General features: G+C 35.3%; 1 protein-coding gene and 1 long non-coding RNA gene across 7 annotated transcripts in view; one reads left to right on the top strand and one right to left on the bottom strand.

Annotated features, from left to right (window-relative positions):
• IDE (insulin degrading enzyme) overlaps window positions 1–24,769 on the bottom strand; it is a 54,587-nt gene that overhangs the window by 23,691 nt on the left and 6,127 nt on the right. For all 5 annotated transcript variants that reach the window (XM_041415935.1, XM_041415933.1, XM_041415934.1 and 2 more), the window contains 13 exons: window positions 22,303–22,487; window positions 20,645–20,852; window positions 19,659–19,828; window positions 17,420–17,542; window positions 15,896–16,008; window positions 15,322–15,484; window positions 14,625–14,717; window positions 14,006–14,097; window positions 12,303–12,383; window positions 10,124–10,227; window positions 3,777–3,879; window positions 2,589–2,711; window positions 1,874–1,956 (listed from right to left, as the gene is read on the bottom strand). In XM_041415935.1, coding sequence (XP_041271869.1) covers window positions 1,874–1,956; window positions 2,589–2,711; window positions 3,777–3,879; window positions 10,124–10,227; window positions 12,303–12,383; window positions 14,006–14,097; window positions 14,625–14,717; window positions 15,322–15,484; window positions 15,896–16,008; window positions 17,420–17,542; window positions 19,659–19,828; window positions 20,645–20,852; window positions 22,303–22,462 — 1,616 coding nt within the window. In that variant the 5' untranslated portion in view covers window positions 22,463–22,487. The remainder of the gene's footprint in view (window positions 1–1,873; window positions 1,957–2,588; window positions 2,712–3,776; window positions 3,880–10,123; window positions 10,228–12,302; window positions 12,384–14,005; window positions 14,098–14,624; window positions 14,718–15,321; window positions 15,485–15,895; window positions 16,009–17,419; window positions 17,543–19,658; window positions 19,829–20,644; window positions 20,853–22,302; window positions 22,488–24,769) is intronic.
• On the top strand, window positions 3,891–24,651 carry LOC121341945. 2 transcript variants are annotated; one of them, XR_005953477.1, is made up of 3 exons: window positions 3,891–4,020; window positions 6,796–6,886; window positions 24,072–24,651. It is a non-coding gene; the product is annotated as an uncharacterized LOC121341945 (long non-coding RNA). The 2 variants fall into 2 exon arrangements; XR_005953478.1 differs by lacking the exon at window positions 24,072–24,651 and adding an exon at window positions 23,668–23,911.

Here is a 24,769-nt window from a genome sequence, read left to right as displayed (position 1 = left end):
TCATAAAGATGGCTTTATTCACCAGTTCACTTGGTCCCATGAGATATGAGTGATTTCATCAAGTCTCATGAATAAACACTCTACATTTCAACATGTTCTTCAATGACCATCAGCATGACCACACAGAGACAGATTCTCCAAGAACCTTTTCTAAGTATCCGAACTAGACAAACCTGCTTACAACATCTTTTAGAGGTGATGCACCCAGTATTGTCGAAATCTCCTCACTCCTGCTCACGCACAATTACCATCTCATTTTTAAGGAAAAGGAAAGAACCCCTGCTCCCAGCCCTAAGCAAAAAAGCCAGCTCTCACCTGGAACTGCTCCTAGGAGGAAAGAGGCAAATCATTCCATCACAATGGTCAGCAAAGCTCAACTACTTGTGGCTTTTTATAAGGGCTCACTGAGATGAAAGCACAAATCTAACTGGGAAATACCATCTCCACAGGTCTAGGTAAGATATCCCTGCTTGCTGCAGGAGGGCTGGACTAGACCCTTAAAGGTCACTTCCAACACAAACAATTCTAAGATACCGTGTGTATGGCATACACTTACACCTTGGTGTGCTCTACATAAACCCAATTATTATCTTTTATTCATTCACAGATTGTTAGATATTATAGTTCACTATAGTTCACCTGAATTGATTTTAAAAACCACCACAACTGTAAACTCAGTGTCCATCAGTAAAATCCTATTTTGGATTTGGCCAAAAATAGCACAAGGGAAAGCTACTAAGAATGAAAAAGAAGGCAAAGCACTGCAATTGCTGTTCTCTGATTAGAGATGGGGAGCTCCCATTTTGATCCTCCATTTCCTGACACACTGAAGTTGAAACAGTTCTAACATCTGGCCTGTGGTTTCAAAAAGCAAAAAGACAAAAAGCCCAGGCAACCTATTTTGCCCAGCTAGTATCAAAACCAGTACCAAGACATGACACACACTGAGAAAATCCTCTGTATAATATCCTGCAAGAAAAATTTCAAGTGGTCTCTCAAAACAAGAATTCAACAGTGCATCTATGGGAGCCCCCACAAAGGCCCTTCCAGCAATATCACCAAATAACTTAATTAGGCAAAAGGAGAGTCCCTGAATTTTTTTTCTGGCTTTCGGTAGTTCAACACAGAATCAGCTGCACTTTAAAAACAGCAGTATTTTTTTTTTAATTCAAAAGTTAGAAATTTATTACTTGAAAGGAACATTAAGAAGTTCCATCATTGTCATGCTCACTTAAAAAAGATTATCTTCCAATGATGAAAGTCATGCAAGATCAGAATCAACATTACATCCTTTTGTCATACATCTTGAGGTCAGAATCAAACACTCACTGATAATATAGACAATGCTCTTCAAAAAAAAAGTACAATCAGTTTTAGGTGTCAGTTAAGGAAAATCCCAGAATTTTCAAGCACTTTTAAAACTGATTTGCATTATGCAAATGAAAATAGAATTTAAGCCTAAACTATTATCAGAATAGCATTTCATAAAGAAAACACATGTTAAAATAGCTGTGATTTAGTATTTAATTTGAAAATACACAATTATTTTTAAAGAGGGATATTGCAGTATGTAGTGGGTTCTATTGGCAGGTATATTTCAGGTATAGCAAATAAAATATAAAAGAAAATTTGGTTTAAAAGTATTTTCAAGTAAACTTTTCCTTTCAGTATAGAAGGAGCACATAAAATTTCTTGCTACTCAATTACTGCATATCTTAGATGTGCCTTCCTGCATCTAAGCCTTATTTACATATTCAAAGTAAGGACAAAGATTCTAAAGTGGAAGAAAGCATTTTTGCTGAACAAATGCAGATTCCCAATAAATAAGAAACTTTTGGAGACAACTTTACGTGATATACTTAACAATGCATACCTGAAAAATTCAAAGTTGAGACAAGCTTTCGGCAAAAAAAATTTGTCATCTTGCTTGAACCATAGTTTGCTCATAGCAGTGTCCTGTGTCAAGAAAAGAGGTTTTATTAAGTCATCTGACTTTTAACTGCAATATATGCCACACCTTAAAAAAAGCCTCTTCACCACTTCCAATTGCCACTTAGAATTATTCCCTTAAATTCAAATTGCTTGAACTGCTATGTTCAATACATATAGTGAATATAGATATATTCAATATATTGAATATATATTCACTATATTTTGAGATGAGTAAATGACACTTCTCTCATTTTTCCATGCAATCACAGGCATTTTCTGTATGCAGTTACAAAACAATAGCCTTCCCTACACCCTCGACTTACTCAACAGTAGTCAAAAAAAATGGAAGAGTGGCAGTCACCCTTCTGCTGAATAAACAGCTCTATTGCTATTTTTATCAACTGCTGACACACTTTCAAAAGGGCGGATAGAGTTCAAGCTGTATCTAGACTCACTTTCCTAGGAACAAGAATTGCCACAGTCCAAAGTTCAGCAAGAATGAACTTTCTACTGTCTTTGTCGCCAAATATTCAAGTTTTGTACTTTTTTGTTTTCTATCCTTTGGAATATGAGATGATCTGTATTTTATGAAACAGAGGAATTAAATTCTAACTTCCCAGAAGGTTAGGCAGCAAACAGGACAAATGACAGTTTACCTTGACAAGGGCAGGGTACTGTGTTGCATCTTTTTCCAATGGCAAAATCTCAAAGTTTGTAGGAATAAACTCGTTCTTCATTGGAAGCTTGAATTTCCCATTCAGGTCAGCATTTTGCCATTTCTAGATCAAGAGGAGAAACAATGAAGCTATGCCATTTTCTGCTTAATTAAAGCATATATGGGCTTATTTTATGCTAATACAAAAGATGTAAAAATGTATTCCAGTACCTTCTGTGTAAATATTATTAAGCTAACAGGGAAAGAGAGAAATACCTGGGAAAAAAAAGTTGGAGCAGGCTATCAGCAGGATGAATTGCTCTTAGAAGGAGGATGACAGATAAATAATTTTGAAAAGTTTATAGTAGAGAGGAGGGTGGGTTTATATCTTATATTTTCTGCCACTGTGAACTGTACATTAGGATATTAAACTAAACATTTAACCAAGAATTCTAATTAAGAACACAGGTATGGTCAAGCTCAAGGAAGTGTTCCTATGAATGTCAGTTCAGAGCACACTCAGAAGGTCCAATTCAACCCTAAGTAATTAAGAACACAGGTATGGTCAAGCTCAAGGAAGTGTTCCTATGCAATGTCAGTTCAGAGCACACTCAGGTCCAATTCAACCCTAAAGTAAATTTTACAGCCATCTCTTCATAGAAGATCAGAACAATGACAAGTTTCATCAACGATTTGCCCATCTCTTTTTTTTTTTTTGAGTTTTGATTTTTACAGTCTCATTTAACTGGCAAAACATACTTGCTTTCTATGCTGCAAAAATCAACTTCAGAAGCAGTTACATAGAACAGTTTTTAAAAATTCCTTTTTTAAGTACTGATCAGTTCATTAATATATAATAGAGAGTTTTAAGTTTTTAGAAGTTAATGCTTACATTTTTTCTCAGCCACTGCATATTAGGGATCTTCTACAGAAAAAACTGTAACAATTCCTGCACTTAACATGGTTTATAACCATTAAAATACATCCCACCTATATAATGAATATTTGAAATCTAAAGACTAATATAATATTCTTACTTCCTTTAACATTAAACAGGCTCACTGTATGATTTTCATGCTATGAAAAGCAGTGGATTCAAGTTCCCCCTTCAACTATATGGAAAATTGGACAAAGAATTTACCACTGACTTTCATTTGCAGATATTAGAATGTTACAAATTTTAACATGCCTTAATAACTTCATCAGAAATTGCTTCTTGCTTGTACTGTGTTCCATACCACTCTTCCGTTCGATCTGTTTTTCCTTCAAAGGACTTGGAAACTATTGCAACTCTGAAAACAAAGAGACACTTTGGCATGAATGTGTCTGAGAAAAGACTGAGACTTCATTTCAAGCACTGTTTCTGCTTCATCACCTGAATACCTTTATTTCTGCAAACACTCCATAGACAATTACAGTGTAGAAGAGCATGTGTAAGTATACAGAACTACATGCTAAGGTTAACCTGAAATGAAATCAGGTTACCACAGTCATTTAATGCCACTGTTTTTCTGAAGTGTTACAACCCGGGGTTACACACCAGTAGTGCTGCATGCAATTTCTATTTTTAAGATTCTTGTTGTTCCAGAAAACCAAGCAGTTCTTGCAGTCTTCTAGAAAATTGATGAAGCAATTACATTTTCTATACCACCTGTATGAACATCAAAATATGTGAAAATACCGATTATAGACATTTTATTCCAGTTCTAGTGTCACAGAATTGTAGATAATCTCACATTGAAAGGGGCTCATAAGGATCATCTCATACTCAACTCCCTGCAGGACTACCTAAAACTAAACCATGTGACTGAGAGCATCATCCAGATGCTGCCTGAACTAAAGAACACACCTAAAAAAGAAATCCAGATTAAAGAAAATTGCAACATATCAGTATTTTGTTAGTAGCCGACATGATAGGTATCAAGAAAATTCCTTTAATTCTACTGAACAATGTATCAATGGAAGTAGCTAACTTCAAGAGTAAATAGATGTTTCTAAGAAATTTGAAATGGTCAAAAAAGGTAGCACAACTACCTGCTCTCCTGGACATGGCTAAATACCTGCCTGCCCTTGGGAAGAAACATGGATTCCTTGTTTTGCTCTTTTTTTCTTTTGCTTTCCCTATTGAACTGTCTGTATCTCAATTCACAAGTTTTCCAGCTTTTACCCTTGCAATTCTCTCCTGGAACCCACTGGCAGGTGGGTGAGCAAGTGGCTGTGTGGGGCTTGGCTGCTGGCTGGGGTTAAATCCCAACACAGATACAAAGTTGCTAAGAGACTACAAAAACTATCAAGTCTCAGAATTTTAGAGCAACCTACCTATCAGATCTTTTTGCACAGTAAATAATTCCCTATTGAACTGTCTATATCTCAATTCACGAGTTTTCCAGCTTTTACCCTTGCAATTCTCTCCTGGAACCCACTGGCAGGTGGGTGAGCAAGTGGCTGTGTGGGGCTTGGCTGCTGGCTGGGGTTAAATCACAACACAGGTACAAAGTTGCTAAGAGACTACAAAAACTATCAAGTCTCAGAATTTTAGAGCAACCTACCTATCAGATCTTTTTGTACAGTAAATAAGTAATAATAAGAAGAAAAAGAAGTAAGAGTCCTAAGTGGAAAAATTATTCTAATAAAATGCCAATAATCATATGGCTAGAGCAGCAAGACAAAGATGTTTAATGCTAGAATACACTGTTTGAATATGTCTGTTATTCAACATTTCCTCCTCCTACCCTTCTCCAACATACTGACGCTCAAGCAGTAGTGATAATCCAAGCAGCCAAACATTTCTTACAGGAGCATACTAAAATTCAAGAGCTAAAAATAATTGTCTACTCAGTACAGAAAACAAAATTGTGGAAACCAACATTGTAATTCTTCAAGCAGTTCTGCTTCAACAGATCCTTCTCTTTATGCCAAGTCACTACTGGAATGATTACTGACATTTTGAGTTGTTAGAAACATACCCACAACAACAGAAACAAATCAAAAGGCATTTTGTCTGCCCAAGAATTACAACTTAAGACCAACAGGAAAGAAGATCAGGACACAAAAAGAGGGGAAGAGAAGCACAGCAGGTAGAAATGCTATTCCATGCAGGTATTTCAATATATTATAATCCATCTCTAAAGTCACCAATTATGTAACATTAGTTTTGCTATTAATTTCTCTGTTGTGCTGTGTAGCACTATGAACATCCGTATGTTTCAGGACAGTGTGGAAATGCACTGGGAAATCAAGACAGGCAATCAGGTAATCTTCATAGGATCTGTTTAAGTATATTTAGGCTTGAGCCATTCATGGATATGGAACACAAACTATAAATGCTATTTACTTCTCTAGATACATTCCTGTACATGCAAACTGCTGTAGTACCCAATTTCAGAAACAACCAGTTTCTATAATGTGATGCATATTTACTAAATACTATCCTGTTTTTCACCCTCCTGAAATCTAAATTGAAGCTACAGGTGAGAAATCCACAGGACAATGTTACTTGGGAAGAGAATGTGTGCTTTAAAATGAATGTACTTCCACAAAATATTATCAACTATTATACTCCAGATTTATGTAATGAAACTCAAGGTTCTGAAGTTGGAAAAGTAATAGAATACTTAGTATTTGTGACATTAGTAACAAATGTGTCAAAGCAAACCTATTCTTACAAAGGATTGACTTTTTTTGGACCTAATTTAAACTTTGTCTTCCAAATTGTGATACTGTCAAACAATGGAAGAAATTACTTCTCTCTAATTCAAATCTATAACACAACATGACTGAGATAAAAATAACAAAAATCTACATTTGTCCGTAAGTTTCCTCACAACCATCAGTAAAACTGATGTGAGGCAACTCATGCTACTCAAAGGCCCTCACATATCAATCATCAATCCCCTCAGAAACCAGAGCTGCTGCTGGGGTACAGCACTCTGATCACTGCAGAAGCACAAGTTTTTCCTTAGTGTTCAGTAAAACTAAGCTGCTGCCAAGGATTTGTGGGGAGGAATGAGAGAACAAATTGTGATTTTCAAAATGGATGCTGAGACCCAATGCAATTAAAAACAAACAGATACATTTCTAGCATGTTTACCTTCAGGGTGAGCATCACCAAGTGCACTGAGATAACTTTGCTGAGTCTGTCAAATTCCAGTAGTTAGAAATTTCTCTATCAACACTTTTGGCTTTCATTTTATTTTTCTTCCCTCTAGGACAGTACTAGTGCTGCACTTCTGCTATCAATAGAGGAAAAAAAAACCCACTTACTATCCAGGGGAAAATGTTCTTTAGCTACTTAATCTGGTGAGTCACTATCTTCTTAAATTTTAATAAGAGTATTTATTCTGCAGATGCTGAAGGGAAAAAATGCCTTGGAAATGATAGGAAAATTACATTTTTCAGCTAAGATTGCTACACATGCCAAGTCTATTCCCTTACCTTCACAGATGGCTGGTAAAACCCAATACAGTTTGAACAAGTAAAAATAATACTTACATTTTCAAGTTTCTCTCTTAGGGAAATTAAGGCACTAAATACAACAAGTAGTGTGTGGAGGTGGGAAAAGAATATGAACACTTTCTGTTCTGGATCAGTCAAATGGAAGCATATGTATACTTATATGCATACCATCTGTGAGAATGATTTTTTTTCATATTTTTTAAACTCAAAATTTGTTAAGAAAATAATAGTTGAAAAACTATACTTTTAAAAAGACACAATGCAGTTACTACAACATAGCTATACCAAGAGGTCCTTAATATAGGTGAATAAAAAATAAATTATAAATAAAACCACAATACAAAGAAAAAATTCCAATCAGTGCCAACTAAAGCACCTCAAGACAGAATGTATGCAAGACATAAAACAAAAAAATAACAATAAAAACAGGAAAACAATACCAGACAACAGGCAAAGTTAGGATGTGGCACATAATTCTTTCATAAAAAGGAAGAACAGAAAGGTAAACATGAGCATACATATGAGTAAATGGTGGATAACCAAACCATACAGACATTGAAAGCAGATGGCACAGGGTTTTTTTTAGCATATAAAATTGCTTAAAAAAAGACAAAACAAGGGAGCAGGCTGCTGTAATTCATTATATTCATATAGATACAGATGTGATTTTTAAAAATGTAACATAAGGGGACCCTTTTATTAACATCTGTAATCTCAATTCATTCTTTTAAGAGAGCCCACTAAAAACAAAATCCACAGTGGCTTTCTTGAATCTTCGTAATGTACCATTAAATCACTTTTAGTAATACTTAAGTAAATTTCCCCTTCCCAAGATAATATATCTTGCCAGCAATGTAAACTAAAAGATACTATAAAATTATATTCCCTGCTATATTTTACTATACTTTGAAGGATCTTAGTTAAAAAAAAAAATTTAAAAATTGCAGTTCAGTTCATTCTACTTCTAATTTCACAGGATAAGTACTTAAAATGTATCTAAAAGGAATACAGTACTATATACGAGTTAGTATTTTCTTGCAGTCAAATGAAAGTAGGAAAGTCTGATAAGACAATATATAATTTCTTTAACAGTTAACTGAAGAAGCCATAAAAACAGGTTTATTCTAGTTCTGAAAGTCCTTTTTTTCTCCCAATACTTTTAGCACCTTTTTTATACAAAAGTTTAAAATGACACAGTTCTTCATCTATTAAATGACATCTATTTCTTAAGTCAAGTAAAGTGAAGAGACAACATAATTAGTCCTGAAGAAGATTAAACATAACATACAGCACCAAAAAGCACCAGCTGGAAGAAAGCAAGGTGAGACACATGACATTTGAAGCCCACAATTACAGAGACTCACAGGAGTTACTGATCAGTGACCATTTCTGAAACACCTATCTCCATTATCTGAAGGATCAAACTATTATTAGCTGCTTAACATACTAAAGTTCATCTTCAGTTCATATTTCTTCTAGATATGTTCCATCTTGAAAAAAAAAACTAGTTTTTTTAAAAATTAATCCACAATTACCAAGCGTAGAGAAAATGTCCATTTACCACAAGTCACTTTGTCAAATGGGAGAAGACTGATGTAGCCCTACAAAACTGCTGTAGGAAATACATACCATAGTAAGCTGTTATCTTCTTTGCTTACTATGTTTCAAGCATGTTACACCTAAATTCTGTATCTTTTTAGAATTACATTTCCTCTCTAATTAGATTCTTGCTCATCTTGAGCTTTACTTATCTGACCCCTGCCTCATTTCAGCAATGGACAAAGAGGAGTGCAGAACTGCAAAGTGCAGATATGGGCCTACATTACCAACAGCAAAAGAACATTGTGAAATAGGCATTTGCTGTGTCACTGAAAAAAACACACCACATTCTTCTAAACACCATTGCCACTATTCTTATGCTTCTGGCCACATTCTATAGACTTGAATTATCTCCCTTTAGTGGTATTCTCTACACTCTCCTTTCTCACACTAATAACTTGAACTAGGTTCATTATGGCTGTCTTAGCTGAAGTACTGACAGCTGGAAAGAAGTCAAAAGACTGGCCCAGCCAGCAACAGGAGTAACACAGAAAGGTGGTGAGTGGTCTGTAGCACACAACAGCATCTGACCAAGTAAAGAACTATGAATGTAGGTACCTGTACTAATTTCCTCCAGCAATTTTTCAGTGTTTAAGTAAGAAGATGCTTTGGAAGTTCTCTGGGTAGTAACAAAGACCCAATTTACATTATGAATCAGATAATATTGATTATTTTCTTGCAATGTTAAGAGCTACACTTCAAAGCTATGTGAAGCTATAATAAACATCAGATCTCATTAACACCTGCAGCTTCTTTACTAGATCAGCATCAGCTCAGGTTCGTAATTGTAATTTGTAAGCAATTCTAAAACTAGTTAAAACTAGTTAAGAGTTCACATTCATGTGGAATTTGGTTAAGCTTATCTACAGAGAGCAAGTAATTACACATTTTCTATGTTAATTACTGAAAACAGTGTTTATATGTTAAGAGGTATCAAATTTTCAAGAACTTGGGTGGCACAGTAACATGAAAATACATTCAAAATAGAGAAGTATTAAATACTTTGGGAAAGAGAACTGGAGATTTTCATTAAAGTATTGTTTGTTCAAAAGATGATCTTTTGACATAGTCAAGCTTCAGCTGAAGTATCCCACACACATTACACACAGATGCACACCTACACACAAAGATACAGACCCCTCTTCAAAGGGCATTAATTACTATGGCAACTACTGTTGCTGATGTAGGCAACTCCATTTGTTTTATCATTACTTGCATATCCCCAGAAACACCAGAACCCCATGACATTTGCAAATATAGTTTATAATTCAAGTTTATCTGACTTTATCCAGTAATTATTTGAAATACATCAACCTTTGAAAATAAATTAGCATATATCTAAGACCTTCTCATACAAAGAAACATAGTGAAGATTTTTCAATCACATTTACTTTAGAGCTGCAAGAGACACCTAAGATTTTGTGTTTCCATTAGTTCACCTGCTCTCTTATGATGTTTGTGTTAAAATACAGTTTAACTCACCGAACATTTTCTGGTCTCAATTTATCCAGCACCATCTCTATTAAATCAGGCCTGAATTCTTCAAGCAAATATTCAGCAGCCAATACTTCTTCTATAGGGTAATACTAAAAAACAAAGCCAAGGAATATGTATGAAACAAAACTAAGCATGAAAAAGCTACAGTTCAGTAGAGAAAACAAAAGCAAACACTCCCAGTCACTAAAGCTGTACTACCTTGGTAATTCCAAATTAAGAATGTGTAGAATGTTTTAAGATCTCCCTCAAAACTAAATAAGAGGGAGTAGCACTCTAACTATGCAATTATATTTCTCAAGTATTAGGCAATTTACGTAATTTATATTTACCATTCTTCTCTCAGAATATTTAATGTCTCAATATAAAAGCCACCCACCTTTAAATAGTATTTTGATTAAAGTAAAAATAACATGGTAAATGCTGACCCCTGCAGGATATTTCTCAATATAAAAGAAGACCAAGTACTCATGAGATTGCATTTAGGGAAAACAAAACATAAATAAGCGAAATAAAACAAACACAAAACCTAGGCATTTTTAGGACTCTTGAACAGTTCGATTCTTATTTATAATAATTTAAAGCAAATTATATTTCAATATCTAAAAGTATAATAAGAATTTAAACACTTAATTCTAACATTTTTTATTTAGGGCCAAATTGAAAATCTCTTAAGGTACATGGCAACTTAAGAAGAAGAAAAAAAAGGCAAAACTCATCTGAAAATTATTAATGTGGTTGACAGGAAAATTTTCTTGATAAACACCTGCTTACCAAGGGAAAATGACCACGTGACTAAGTGCTGAGTACTTGCACTTTGCCACACCAGTGTACTTTTTTCAACCAGAATTATTACAAAATGGCTTTCTGAATTATATATTATGCAAAAAATTACAGTAGAATGGCTTCCAGAGCAGAGAGTAAGTCATAAAAAGGATTCTGGAAAACAAAAAGGGTGGTGGAGGGTGGAGATCAAGGACAATGAACCAAACCTGTGTTATTAAAAATTCAAGTGTGAATGCTAAAGATTCAGAATCTTGATGGTCATTTAACTACTAAAGCAGAACAAAAATTACCATTCACACTGCAAAGCAAAAGAAAGACAGTTTAAAAAAAAAAAGTCCTGATTCAATACCCTGCTCTTTGGAACACTGCTGGCAACTTCCTGGCCTGATTTTTGGAGACAGCAATTGTAATCAGAAATAATCCAACAAATACTGAAAGACTGTTTCAGAAGTCGGAAGTCCATTTGTTAGATATTTTAGGCATTGACAGAACAAAAAGCAACAAACAGCACGCCACACAGGAGCTCTTTAAATATCCATTTACATGTTTTCAGCCAAGTCTAACACTTTTTAGCACACAGATAGAAAATCTGAAAATTAAACAACATTATTTTAGACTTTACAGATTAAAGGTCTACAACCAGTACCAGTAATTCCTGCAAAAAAACCAAAAGTTTCTCTGAAAAGATGGAGACATTAGCTATGCAATGAAGAACGGCTGAAATGTATAAAAGCTGTATAATTTCACTAGAACAAAAAAAACTCAGCAACCCCCCCTAAATCTTCCATTAGCACAAAATGAGGGAATTTTGCAAGAAGTATTAAAGACCAAGTAAAAGCTACATGATGATTCTTTCAGTACTAATATGCAATCACTTCTCTGAAGTCAAGCATTTGCAATTCGCAATCTTAATACAAACATTTCTGCTTATTGCAGTATTTCAACACTGTGAACTAAGGAACACGGTGTTTATGATAAAATATTCTTTGTCTAATATTGCCCTAGAGAACATTTAGCTACCAGGCAATGTATGGTAGGTACATATGCAATGTATACCAGGTACATACCAGGCAATGCAATGGCAAGGTACATATGTCTTCAGAAACACTGAAACAAAGTGTTTCTAATGACTTGGTCTTTCTAAACCAAGACCAAGTAGCACCTCCAATTACTGTACAATCAGTTCTACCAAGTACAGAAGTATTAAATGGTAGAGTGAACAGAATATGACTTATTGACTGCCAAAACTAAGGCCTATGCAGCATACAAGAAGTGCAAAGGACCTCACAGATTCCTGTATTATTAAGTGGATAACCAAACACACTGCCAAATTATTATTAGAAAAAAGAACAACCAAACAAAAACGACCCCCTCCACTTACATGCAACATTCCTCCAAGCTTTGATGTGTAACCTCGCGGTCGCTCCTTATCTTTAAATCTGAATGCCACAGCATTTAGATCCTAGAAAACAATGTATGGATGATTAAATACCATAAATTAAAGCCTATTTTAAGAATAATTACTGGCTACATAATTCCTTTTTATAATGAAAGAAAAGGAAGTACTTTTGCTGTATCCATGTTATAGCAGACAAGTATCTAACAAATTTTCAGGATTATTCAAGTTGCATCAAACTCACAAGCAATTAGTGATAGTCTCATAATGTGAAGCATTACACAATTCTTGTAAGTCCTTTTCATGCTGAGATCTGCCTCATCTCTTATGTATTTAAGTTTCCTGATAATTTGAAAACACACCAACTCTGATCCAACCAGTACACAGTGTTCCAGTGCAATGTTTGGCATATATTAATGAACTGAAGCCTCTCTCTCTCTCTTCCTTTTCTCTTCCTTTTGTTCAGTCAGCCAAAAGTAAGTTCAGAGACAGAAAAAGCGTGTTTCTTTTTGCTGTCTCAGCCACAGAAATAGAACACATCATTCTTAGGATGCAGTGGCAAGGGTGAATTAAAGAGAGCTAAGACTTTAAAGCCACTGAAAAGGACAGTCCATCCTTCCATGAAACCACGCAGAGAGACTGATTAACTCAACAATTCAGCTGAAAGTAAACTCAAAGATTCTTTTCATACTAGTTTGCCAACTCTCTGACTCACCCCACAGTCTCAGGAGTTCTGGGACTGAGAGAAGAGGAGAAAGGGAAAGGCACAGGGATGAGACAGAGGGATGGAATCACCTTTTCCAAAACTTGTATTTGCTTACTCTCTCAGTGAAACAAATCCATTGGAACTTCCAGCAGAGGATAACAAGACCTGAGACTACTTTCACAGCTATATAGTGTCCAAGTGTATGAAACAAAGCTAACCCAGCTGCAGAGTTTCTATTTTCAGAGAGACTCAACAGTTTTGGATCAAACAAAGCTGAGATGGGAACAGGAATCTTACCCAAGCATATGTATTGAACCAATGAGACTATATATACATTTATATAAATAAAATTGGGTTGGTTTCACACTGTCACTGAGAAGAGCAGCACTATGTAACAGGACACTTTACATTCTTGCTCTGTGCACACAGAACTATCCAGACTTGTAGGAAGCATGAACAGCTCAACAAAGACTGACATGTACTGCCAAAGCACTAAAATGGCTTAATGAAAAGCCTTTAGCTGACTTTTCAAAAAGATGAGGGGAACAAACAGCAGATTCAATGTCCTACTGCCTTTACAATCCCAACTATACAATTTCACACATGAAAGAAGGGAGGGGTAGAATAGCAGTCATTTAAATTTCCAGTTCAACGTTACTCCTCACAGTAAATGTTTCCTCCCTTCTTCAGTGAAGACTGAGCAAAGTTATGTAAAATCCTTGTGGACAGAGCAAGATCCTTCTTCCTCCACCTCCATTATGCCATCCTAACTCCCAGCTCTGTAAGAGCATTCCACATGTATGTTAACACAATGTATTCTGCATGTACTTGTCATTTATGTCATGCTGCATCTTAAAAATTAACAAACTTAATTACCATGTGATTATTAAATGCTAGTTACAAAGTCAAATAATCTAATTATAAAAAAAGTTTGTAAAAAGACAACACATATAGTACATATGATACAGCCCCAATTACTTACCTTGCACTCTTGGAAAACCCATTCTTGAGGTCCTTCTGTACGTAGTTTTTGAATATATTGGAACATGTGCAAAATAATATCTTCAACATGCACTGAAAAGAAAAAAATAATTATTCACTCAGTTCTGCACAAAGAAGAAATTTAATGAACACAAATATGGTTTTATTTTTAATTACACTTTGCTACATCAAGATCTTTAAAAAGTACATCTGCAATCCCACAAAGTTAAACTAGCTTTTTTCAGATATGAATTTAAGGTAAGTGTTTATGTCCCCAGCTAATTCCAAGAAGTGCACTGAACATGTCTTATTATGTGAAAATATTGATTTACAATATAATTTCACTCGGGTCTAAATAGCACACGAAAGTATTTACAGCTCTTCTTCTTTAAAGAAGTTTATTTTAAGTATTTAATTAACTAATTTAATATAACCTTAAATAAGTTGATTTCTTATGTTAGGTGAAGTTAGCATACTTAGAGGAACTAAATACAGAATAATAACAAGTTAATTGAAATAAACTGGCTTTCAAGCTATAATATCAATTAGTCTCTTCAGATACAAACACAAAACCATCACATCAGCAATAATGTGGAATACAGACAAAGTGCTTCACTTACAAAGTCCTTCTTCTGTCAAGTCCACATTAATGATGAAAAACATGAAACCTCTAGCACCTTCTTTCTGGCCTCCAACAAGAGTATTCACCCACCCTATGTCATTAAAAAGAAACTATATTACATAAACAAATCTATAACAATTTATGTAACTTTTTGCATGCTTCAGCAACATTAAAACCGATTTTGATTTATTTACATGTTTTCCTTTACTTCATTAATGCCTACAGCAACAGTGCAAGTTAAACATAACCCAAGTCAGCTCCGTCTGATTTTGTACTCAGAGTGATATGACAAACTCAGGATCATTTGATTACTGAATAATTTACTTCTGTTTGGAACAGAATGATATAAAGTAAAATAGCAAAAGATACACCATTATAATCTTCCAGACATTCAGGGACCTGACAGTAACCTCAAAGCTAGTGACAGCACAGAGACGAGATCATTATGCTGAAGTACAAATAACTCTCTAAAGAGGAGTCAAAGAAAGAATAGCCTCAGCAGCCTGAGTGACTGTTATCTATTTATTCCTACCTGCTGCAGAAACAAAAATAAAGCACAAAATGACTTAGAGTTCCAATTACCCAAATAGATAAAGGCTTTAACACACAGAGGTCTATTTTAAGTGAGACATAGTTAAACTTAAAAAAACTGTGTGATCAAATATTTTTCAATTCTCTGCCCTTGAAGGACTTACCTTTAGCTTTAAGCTCTGACAGAAGACTCCCCGGGCCTTCATGCCCAATCAGATGGCCAAGGTAATGGCCAGGGTTTGATTTATAGTATTTCTGAAGGTCTGGTATAGGAAATGTGACATAAAGATTTCTAATGTCCTTAATGGGTACCACTTTATAAAGTTGCTGCAGAGAGAAAAAGCAAGGAGACCCATAAACAAAGGGAAACTCATTTACTGTATTCATCTCAGGAGCATGTATCATGTTCCCTTCACACACTCATATTACAAACACATCTCCCAAATTTCAAAAGTATCTAAAACTTAGGGCAACACTTCAGCCATTCATGATAAAAACAAAGAAAATCAATTATCTCACAGTTGCTTACAACGGCAACCAAATGTGCAACCTTTACTTTATTATAAACTATACAAAACTATACTCAGCATGGAAAAGTGGGGGGAAAATCAATAAAGAAATATGGAATTTAATAGGGACATTGATAAAAGAGTAGTGAAGTGCACAATGTACTACTGAAACATAAAAAATAACATTTAAAATATGCACTTTGGATGGAAGACGTATCTCTATACGTACCCGGAGATGCTCCTCTTGGAAAGGATGTTCAGGAAACTCTGGTATAGGGACATTTTTATTCTCTACTTCTGAAAATAACTTTACCACTAAGCCAGTCAGCTCATCCAAGGATTCTAGAATAAAGAAACATCAGGAAAAACATGGTTATTATATAAGGATTCCAACAAACTTTTTTTTTTAATATTGTTTGGGAGAGTCATGAATCATACAGGAAAGTAGTTTTAATGGTGTTATGATTTTTCATTTCAGAAAGAAAACAAATATTCATACTTAAATTTTGAACTGTAACATGCTAGAAGCACCATGCTTATTAAAGGAAGGCTTTGACCATGAATAAAATAAATCTTGTAACTGAAAATACATCTTGACATTTTACAGATTAAACTAAGCTAGAAATGAAAGATACATCAGATATTGAACACCTACAAAAATAAACATTCCACAGAAGTTCAAGGGACATAGAATTATACCTGCAAATTTTCTAGAGTGAAAGTAGCTTTGCCAAAACTTGTATTTTCTTTAGCCTCAGCTCACGTCCAGTACTTCAAGTACACCATGAGTCAGGTCTGTCCTTAGCACCCAAAACACACACCTGTGACCTGTTCAAGCACTACCAAATTTTCCAACCATTCTAGTTTCAGTCTGTGACTGCAGTGCTTTGCAAGAATGAGAGAAGACTTTTTGCAGAAAGAATATGATGATGTGCATTAACTCACTTAAACTGACCTAGACTATTTCTGTTGAAATGATGCCTTCAAAATTGCCTTCTGCCTCAAGAAATACATTTTGGAGCACTTCTCAAAGTGAGCATAAGATTAAAAAAAAACATTTTCTGACAATTTTTTAGTGAAAGACTTCCAGGGGTGGGTATTGGAAGAAACACAACATCAATTGCTTGGACATCTCAACATATAATTTTAATGCTTGAAAGATTTCTAAAAGCAGTTACCTTTGATTGTTATCAAAACAATCCCAGTTAAACTGAGAAAGCAGAATCTTTCCTGCCCAATATATGCATGCTCCTACACTACACTACCAGAACTGTGCTGGGGTAAAAAAACCTAACAAAACAATGTAAACCAAGAGGGTTCATTATATATTAAAATTTTGTGAATTGCATGTTATTCTATTAAAAGCCACCACTTTTTATGCATATCAGCAAAATAAACATTCATTTCAACTTGCAGAGACAGTTTTCTTTAGTACAGATTTGCAATTGCCAATGTGATTCTTACTGAAAAAGCTTCCATGTAAAATTCCTCAGTGAACTTGCTCTTGATTAGAAAAAAGCTCACTTTTTTCCCACTTGTACTCACCATCTAAGCATTACTGTGAAACACCATACAAATACTAGTCTGCCAGTGCGTTTTCAGAAAGCAAATAGTTTTCAACACACTGTTATTTTGCTTTTGGCAAACCTATGTAAAATATCATCTCAGCTGTGGAAGGTTCTAAGCAGTTGGAACCTCCATCTTTTTTCAAGTATATATGGGAAGTCTTACTCAACCAAGAGAACAAACTCACCTCTTCCTAAGACACAAATAGCCATTAAATTTGATGAATAATAAGTAGAATGGAACTTCAGTAGCTCTTGCCTTACATCTATTCCTTCTTGAGTTGGTCTAGTTTCCAGAGTGAATTTATTCCCTGTAACGTGAAAATAATTAGCAATATGTGATGTTTAACACTGTTATGAACTTACAGATCAAAAAGAAATATATAAATTAATCAGTCTGCTTTCCTTTGGATGGATATTAATTTAAAAAAATAATCAATATGCATAATAAGAAAACTGACTCAATACTGTTTTATGTTTTAAATATTTTGTCTATATTCATCACCATATGCAGACAAATTAAATGGTGAAGTTCTAGACACCCTACTCTGTTTACTCCCACAGCATCAATACGTAAGATAAAATAAAATAACATAGTTAAAGTTTCAGCCAGTAACTGTGCTGTTACAGTACTGGAGGACATTAGGAAGGAACAGTCAGAAGACACCTTGCAGCTGTAGGAAAATGGACACTAGCCAGTGCAGGAGTGCCTGGAAAATTACTAGACACTGAGGGTAATGGTGGAGAAGAGTCACCATCACAAGCATTAATTCAGGGAGATCAGTGAAGGATATCTGGGGAAAAATGCACACTCAAAAAGAAAACTGGAAGGTGCATTTGTTTCCATGGACAGACAAGGAATAATAGAAGGTTTGCTGACCAAACAGGGTGCACAGCAATGAAGAGTAACCTTAGGCATCAAAGGGAGTAATTCCTGTACTCTGCTAGATTAACAACATCTCAGCTGATCAAAGGAAAACAAGGTTTCCAAATGCATCACAGTTGTCATCTCTTTGGGTAAATAAAAACCATCAAAGCTGAGCTCTACTTCTGCCAAGTCGTACCTACTGGAAAGCTATGTGCTGTCATTTCATTTCAGAATCAGAACCTAATCTGAGGAGAAAGGAACATTACTATTACTGTTGAATCTCAACACATTTTGGGTATTCTCCCCAAGAAAACATTTCACTTGTGTGAGCTAGGCAACCTTCTTAAACTGTACAAAACAGTTTCTGCAATTTCCACTTATGTTTTCTGTGTGCTACATAAAAATTAAATAATGTCTTCAGCAGCAAGAGGTTACAGAATGCACTTTGAACACCTGCCTACTAATGCACAGCTCCCAAGGCTTTATTTTAAAATTTACCTGTTTGGAGAATGGAGTTATGGTTTTATACAGAGCCTCTCTTGACTTTAGTCAACAGAGCCTTTACCGCTCTTGTGGCAGGTGGCTACCAGACCCATAAATATGCTATCCATCAACAGATGGAAAGGTACATCTTGTCTTTTTAGAGACAGAGGAAGAAACCACTGCCTTAAAGCCCATTATCTGCACTCCCATTCTCCTACCATACCCAATACTTGAATCAATTATTCATAAAGCAAACTGACCCATCCAGAAAACACATTGTTTTGCACACATTATGCTCAATGATGAAACAGTACAGTCCTGTTACTTCGAAGGTTTCAAAACTAAATTAATGTAGAAAATAATGCCTATCAAAAAAAACCACCCAACATTTAAACTTCTACCAAAGCATCAAACATTTGTGGCTTTGTCCAGAACTATGATATCTTAACTTTAATGCTTTTTGAATTGAGGTTTAGCAGTGTTTATTTTAAATTGTTACTAAGCATTCTGAGAATAACTAAACCTGAACAAAAAAAAAATACAGCCGTGGGATTGGGATTTGTCCAAGATCATTCTGTCTATCAGTCTCCTACTGTTGTGTTCTATGGTTCAGATTTTTGTTTCTATATTCCTACTCAGTAATTTCCACAGTGTTTTGCTGATCATTCTGATTTGACCTAGTCACTGTCATCTAGTCTAAATGCAATATTAAATAACAAAAAGCATGTGGCCAACAACAATTTAAACACAACTTGTTCACATTGTTATACACAAAGACTTAACAGTACCAAATGACAACCAAATCCAGTAACTGGAAAACAGCACTCACTGCAGTAATTATCAGAATCATAAAGGTTTCTTCATCACTGTACTCCAAGTCTTGGATCATTCTTTTTCCTATGCTATTGTCTAGCTCTGTTTGGTCTAGGATGTGAAAAATGCAATAAAGCACCATAATAAACATGTATGGAGAGGAAATAAGAGAATTGTTACAGTCTGTCTTTAGCAATTTTATATAAACAATAATGCTATGTATGTTACACAGAATGCCACTGGATAATGATATTGTAACAAACCTGTTCCAAATTTACTGAAGGGATGGTTGGGGTTTCCAGTAGCCTTCTCCAATTGAAACAACCTCCAGGCATCATTCATCAAATTCTTCTCATGCTCAGAATCAACAGCATTCACTTCCCTGTCTTTGCAACTTTCATCAAACAGGGGGCACAGAAAAAACTGGGCAAATCTAAAGAGAAAAAATTTAGTTCAAGTCAAGAGTACTCTACATAAATTGTAACAGAAAAGTATAAAACTTGGTTCCTCGTGGAAACAGCTGAATACATTATTTTTTAATGCAGAACTTAGGAATTCTTTAACAGTTTTGAAACTGATTTGATATCCCTATTTCTCAATTTCTTTGTTTATAAATGCAGACAACATGTCCATCATATAAGGCAGTACAAGAATCAAGGGCCTTACATCACAATTGCCACAGTGAGAATTTCTCCTATTCTGAGTTTTAACTGCAAGAGGCTCTTAATTTCACCAATCAAGTAAGTCTTGTCATACATCCAGGGAGAAGCCGAAGAGAAAACTCTACCTCACTGACTACACACCTTTCAATTTCTGTCCTCTCCCACAAAACACTGAGATTTCAGCAAGTTCCCTTTACTGAGAGCATCCTTAAATATTTCTAGACTTCACCCTTGTTTTGCTGTCAATAAGGATCCCATGGGAAGCACAGAATTTGATTGCACCATCCCAGTGTTTGCACAATGTGTAAATGCATGATCATATTCTGTGCTTCGCATTTCCAAAAATATTCAGTGTAAACACAACATTTAAACTTCAGAAATTCTGTCTTGATGAAGAACTCTCCTAGATGAAAAAATCTGAGTAAGACTTTCAAACTGAAATATATGTGGTTATCAATTTTAACAAATGATGTTTTTTACCTTTTCTTTTTAATATCACAATTACAGAACTATCAAAAAACGTTTACAGTAATAAATTCAAGTAGAACATCTATAACAAAAATTTAAATACTAAAAAATGCATTTACCTGTCCAGTGCACCTTCTAGATGTTCATGTGACACATCAAAGTAATAGTTGGTATGTTCACCACTTGTGAAAGCATTTGAGCTCCCAGCATGCTCACTTAGAAATTGGCTGTACTCATTCTCTTTTGGATATTTCTTGGTTCCCAGGAACAACATATGCTCACAAAAATGACTAAGCCCAGCAATGTTGGGGGGATCAGACAAGGATCCTGCAAGAGGAAAAATTTCATGTACTCATTAATGAAAAGTAATACTAAAACATTAAGTCTTTTAAAGTACTCTGTATTATAGTATGTTGCTTCAGGAAAATATATCAATTCTGTGTCTGTAAGAAGACACTTGTGCAACTACAGTCAACTAAAATTAATCCTCAAAATATATTTTGAAATTTAGAATTAGAAACTGAACCAATTAATGTCTCAAATTGCCTCTCCAGATCAGCTTGTACTTCCTTATACAGATGATTTTCAATTGAAGTCCATGACTCATAATCTGTAAAGACCTGGCAAATCACACTGTTCTGAAATCTATACCTTGACCTTAATAAATGCATTGTGTAAAGAGGCAGCAATTGCCAACCATAATTAAAGAGGTATTTATCCTGTGGTTTATAGGATGAGTGATAACCTGTAATTGCCAGAACACAAGCAGCTATGGATGACCACCTAGTAGGTGTGAAGGCAAACAGATTAAAAGACAACAATGATTTGGAAGAATGGAAACAAAGTTGGAGAGTGGCAGTCCCGCCTCAGAGTGTGCAGCAATGTGTAGTGGGACGGGCAACAGATCCATCTCCTCCAGCACGTGGGCAGGAACTGGATGCTGCAGCTGGCCATCAAGTGTGCAGCAATGTGTAGTGGGACGGGCAACAGATCCATCTCCCCAGCACATGGGCAGGAACTGGATGCTGCAGCCTGTCACAGGACCTAACCAAAACCACATTCAGGATGCTCTGAACTAGATAATGATCTGGGACAGCCATCCCTGCAACAAGAAAGGCCAGAAGTTTTTGAAGTCCCTCTATTACTTCTGCCCTAACACAAAGAGCAGCAAGAGCTCCCAACTACAGACATGGCAAGAGGGTGTTTTGGTTATGCACACACTGCATCTTACTTTCCAATCAACTGAAAAACTACACAAGCTTGAGACATATCTCAGATATAAGAAAAGGCTTTCATTATTCCAGAGTCAAAGCAATTGCCTTCCCCTTATAGTTCCCATATTTCTGTTTGCACACATAGGCACCACTGAAGTTAGGGAGTGCCTCTCCAACTTCTCTAGCACTACAGCATTTTCTCACCTCTACACATCAACAACTTAGCATGAGAAAAAAAGTCTGACATGACAGATGGAGCTGTCTGAAATAATTGCACTTGCACCCACCCCTCTTCTGCTTACAAAAGATCTTTCATAACATTAAACTTAATGGTTAAAAGCAGTCTTTCAACTGACTGAGCTACACTTGAGTAAACACAGAGTACAGTAAGAGCATTTAGCTCCAATAATTTTGCACTTGATGTGTAAAAGAATAAACTACAAATTACAGTAAAAGGCTAGGCTCCCGAGTGCATACCACTCCCTTCAGTTTATTTGCATCAAGATACCAGAACTTGAAGCATTTTTGTTAATTACATAATTAACACAATATGAATTGAATACCTATGTGGACATCAAGCGCTGCTGAGGACTTATCTGTGGTGGGGTCACTAATGAGAAGAGCTTTAATGCCATTTGCCAATTCCAGTCCACGATATTCTCGTTTATCCTCAGGTGATTTGATAATTTCATTTGTTATTCTCTTAATAGCTGGATTGTTCATTTTGTTGCTTGACTCCTTCTGAAACCTTAAAGAAAAAAGAAGAAATTTCTTATTATTTTCACTTAAGCCTTGCTAATTTTTTGATATTATGTTAGACAATACAGGACAATACCAACAGCTAGAAGTTCTATTACATGCAAAATTCACTTGCCTAAAATTCAGATCCTGAAAGATATTGCTGCTAAAACAAAAAAGAAACCTTGAAGACCAGGAAACACAATAAAGATGTAGATCACTTAATTGAATGCTTCAAGTATCACATTAATTGAAACAACCCAAACTTAATAAATGTCAACCCCTTATTCGATTATGATAAAAATTAAATCAAATGAAGCATATACTGCTATCTCAAGTATACTTTCAAAACTTCAGGAAAGTATTTAATGTATCTGAATTTTTGATTATATTACAAGTGTTGTAATTGTCAAATGGTCAAAATTGTCTGATTGTCAAATAAACAAAATTTTACTAACAGACCACTGGATTTATACACTCAAGCAAGAAACAGCAACATTTTTGCAATAGTGCCACAAAAATACAAAGACTGCAGAACTGCCACGATAAACAGGAATAGATTGTCTCACTTATTTAAACTTCTACCATTAGTTTAACACATGCTACAAGATACCCTTCTTTAAAGGCATAATTCCGAAATGCTAAGATTCTAAGTGTGACTGATTCAGAGTCTGAATGCCTCCAAGCAAAAGCTATAAACAATATCAAGTAATTTTTTAAAATGTGCAGTTCAATGCATTTTAGAAGCAAACACAAACTAGTAAAACATCATTCTCTCACTATGAAAATAAAAAACAAAAGTGCAATCAAATGTAATCACTAAACAGCTGAAATGCTGAATTTAAATTTAAATGTGTACACTCTCATTTAAATTGGTCATTTATCCACTAGTTTAACCCCCATGCTTAGGCTAATCCTGCTTGGAATGTATAAGGCCTTCTTGCACTGAAAAAATGCACATACCATTGAAATACAAAGATTATTCCAAGTACCACATCTCTGTTTCTCTGCATCAACAGCACTGATACAAGCCATGCTAACAATTAAAAGATGCCTCTGTGTTCAGAGTTTTAAGAAATACTCTACCAAACTTAAGCTACTGTGTAGAATTTTTTAAGTGAGTGCACATAATTTTCATAGATGAAAATCAGTAACTAAACTGTTCCTAATTGTTTTTCACTTGCACACAGGTTGGATTGACAGATCTAAGTATGCAGGAGAACAAGGACGTCCCTTAAGCTCCTGATTCCATGTCTGCCAATGAACACCTAGACCTTGGTTTTCAGCTAGAATATTCTATCTCAATAAGATACTAGTTGCCAGTCAGAAGACACATATATACTATAAACTACTCGAGTTGTGGGGTTTTTTAAATGTTATACAATTTCCTTATCATCTGATATATCTCCTTGTTATTTTTATACCACATCACTAAGTCACAGAACTTTACTGTTTGTTCAGATGACTCATCTTTCCAATGTGATTCATCAAATTACGCAGCTATGAAACCTTATGAGATTTCAACTGGTGTCTCGTGAAGCTGCACACCTCCACTTCATTTTATTATGATTCCCTACTTCTGCCTCCTTCATAGGCTACTTCCAGCCTGGCAGTGAAATTCCAGTACAGGAAAAAGCTACAATTTTCAAAAGGACGACATCAGTAATTAAGCCTTCAAACCAAGGACTGAAATTTGTACCTCCACCTTCACTGTTATTTCAGAGGGCACTGTGAATACAACATTCTCTAACTTCAAATGGGTTTGCATGATTACCTACGACTCTTTTCCTGCAAAGTGAATCATAGTACCCGACAACTCGAATAAAAGCAAGGGCTGATCAACTACGCGATACTCCTGAACGGCAAATGCGTCAAGAGGACAAGACCAACACCTTCCTGCTTTCGTACTCTTCCTCCTGCTGATATGTTACTATAACACAAAAGTGAGAGGAAAAAATTTCACTTTAGAGAGAACTTTTGTACCATTACATTTTTTTAAGGAGTAAACTGTAAGATTCAATACTAAACATTCCCTCATATGACTGTTTTCCTGTGCAGCTTTTAAGTAAGTGCAATTGTGTTATAAAATACCACATTCCATTCTTTCACACCAGAATCCTAGAACTGTATCAATCACTTTTTGACAACAGAACTGCTTTTAACCACAGGCAAAATAAAATCAAGAAAACCAGAAGTCCTGTACTTGTTGAGAAGTAGCTTTATTTCTAAGACCATGTTCAGAAGCTGTCCTAAAGTCCATGTGCTACAGCTACTTGCTGCACTGTCATTACA

The sequence above is a fragment of the Onychostruthus taczanowskii genome, unplaced genomic scaffold (assembly GCF_017590055.1).
Source record: "Onychostruthus taczanowskii isolate IOZ18803 unplaced genomic scaffold, ASM1759005v1 scaffold5, whole genome shotgun sequence".
Lineage (NCBI taxonomy): Eukaryota > Metazoa > Chordata > Aves > Passeriformes > Passeridae > Onychostruthus > Onychostruthus taczanowskii.
Note: the sequence above shows the minus strand (reverse complement) of the source record. Positions and strands in the feature narration are given on the sequence as shown.